Genomic DNA, 1,398 nt, shown 5'->3' with positions numbered 1-1,398 from the left:
TTGGGGAGATCTTGAGGGCTGCAGAAGTGGAAGACTTCTTTTCCATCTGTATTATGTACAACACAGAATACTGCTTACTGTATCCCTAAATACAGGCTTCAAACACAGCCAAAACCTAACCATCACCTTCACCCTTCTCAAGGCACTAACGCTGACAAAAGTTCCTGCCGACACTAGTGAAACAGCACCAAAGGGCTCAATACACACAACTCGGCGAGATGACCGAGCAGCAGACATCAATACAAGATGCTCAAGACTTCTAATGCTCAAAGAAGAACATCACTGGACTTCTAATACTCAAAGAAGAGCGTTACTACTTACAAGCCTTAGGGAGCAAATAAATAGTAGATCACCTGCTTAAACGAGGAGTACAGTGCTGAATCTCAGCACTGGAAGCTCATAAACTACAGGCAGAAAACGTGGCTCTGTTTGTACGACAAGCTATCAGAGCCCGCTCTCATGAAAAGACTTACTATCACTTCAGTCAAGAGTTCCAGCTGGGTAGAAGTCAAACGAGGCTCAATACTGTGCTCAGTGTGCTTGTAGCGCTGGAACAGTGTCCTGTAAGATCATTTAACATGCTGTGATTTGATCCAAGGTACTTTTTCTTGCCCACCTGAGAACATCATGGTATAGACATTCAACTCATGTTTTGACAGCTTTCTAGTGCCACAAACACACCTTAAGTTGCACTGTATTTGCCTCATTTTACCATGGTAAACTTGCTCTGGATGAGTTTTCCTTTTGGGATCCCAAGAGGTGGGATATTTCAGAAGGTAAAACCAGGCAGCACAGCAACTTCACCTCCTGCCCTTTCCCCCAGCTTAATGCAAAACACATCAAACGGCCTGAGAGAAGATTCAATACTGAGACAACACTTGGTCCACAAGAGCTGAATGAATTCTGGAATTCCCTTCTGAAAAAAAAACCAAACAAACAAAAACCCCCATGATAATATTAATAATAATCTAACAGGGAGTTCTGAGTCACTTACTGCAGCCAAAATAGTCAGCTTCGTGAGTCAGGACGATCCCCAGTGTGACTGAGTCGAAGACGCAGGTTTGCCACTGAACGGCAAGCACAGTGCAGCAGTTACTTCACCTTATCTGCCGACCTCCACACGAGTAGGGGCGTTTTCAATTACTTTTGTGCATTTGTTTGTCATGCTTCGTATCTAAACACAGAGAACTCTCTCTCATCCAAAAGAACACTCTAATCCTTTTCCCAACTTTTACAGTCCAAGAACTGCTGTTTCTTTTCTCACATTCCACTTTCCACGGAAATTTTCCTCATGGGACTTGGTAACACCACCTGATCTCTCACCGATAAAACAGCAAGCAGTTCAATTACCAAAAAAACCCCAGTTGTAAAGAGTCAAATCTACTAGACGTCCATTCT

At 43.3% G+C, this 1,398-nt stretch overlaps 1 protein-coding gene across 1 annotated transcript in view; it reads right to left on the bottom strand.

The window, feature by feature from the left end:
- The window catches only part of KIF13A (kinesin family member 13A), a gene marked incomplete at its 5' end in the record, with an annotated part of 56,230 nt that extends 55,163 nt beyond the window's left edge, over positions 1–1,067 (bottom strand). The window contains 2 exons of the mRNA XM_010134810.1: positions 79–173; positions 995–1,067. Of these exons, the coding sequence (XP_010133112.1) occupies positions 79–173; positions 995–1,067 (168 nt within the window). The remainder of the gene's footprint in view (positions 1–78; positions 174–994) is intronic.
- Positions 1,068–1,398: the final 331 nt, after the last annotated feature.

The sequence above is a fragment of the Buceros rhinoceros genome, unplaced genomic scaffold (genome assembly GCF_000710305.1).
Source record: "Buceros rhinoceros silvestris isolate BGI_N320 unplaced genomic scaffold, ASM71030v1 scaffold35984, whole genome shotgun sequence".
Classification (NCBI taxonomy): Eukaryota; Metazoa; Chordata; class Aves; order Bucerotiformes; family Bucerotidae; genus Buceros; species Buceros rhinoceros.
This window is presented reverse-complemented; position numbering and strand designations above follow the sequence as displayed.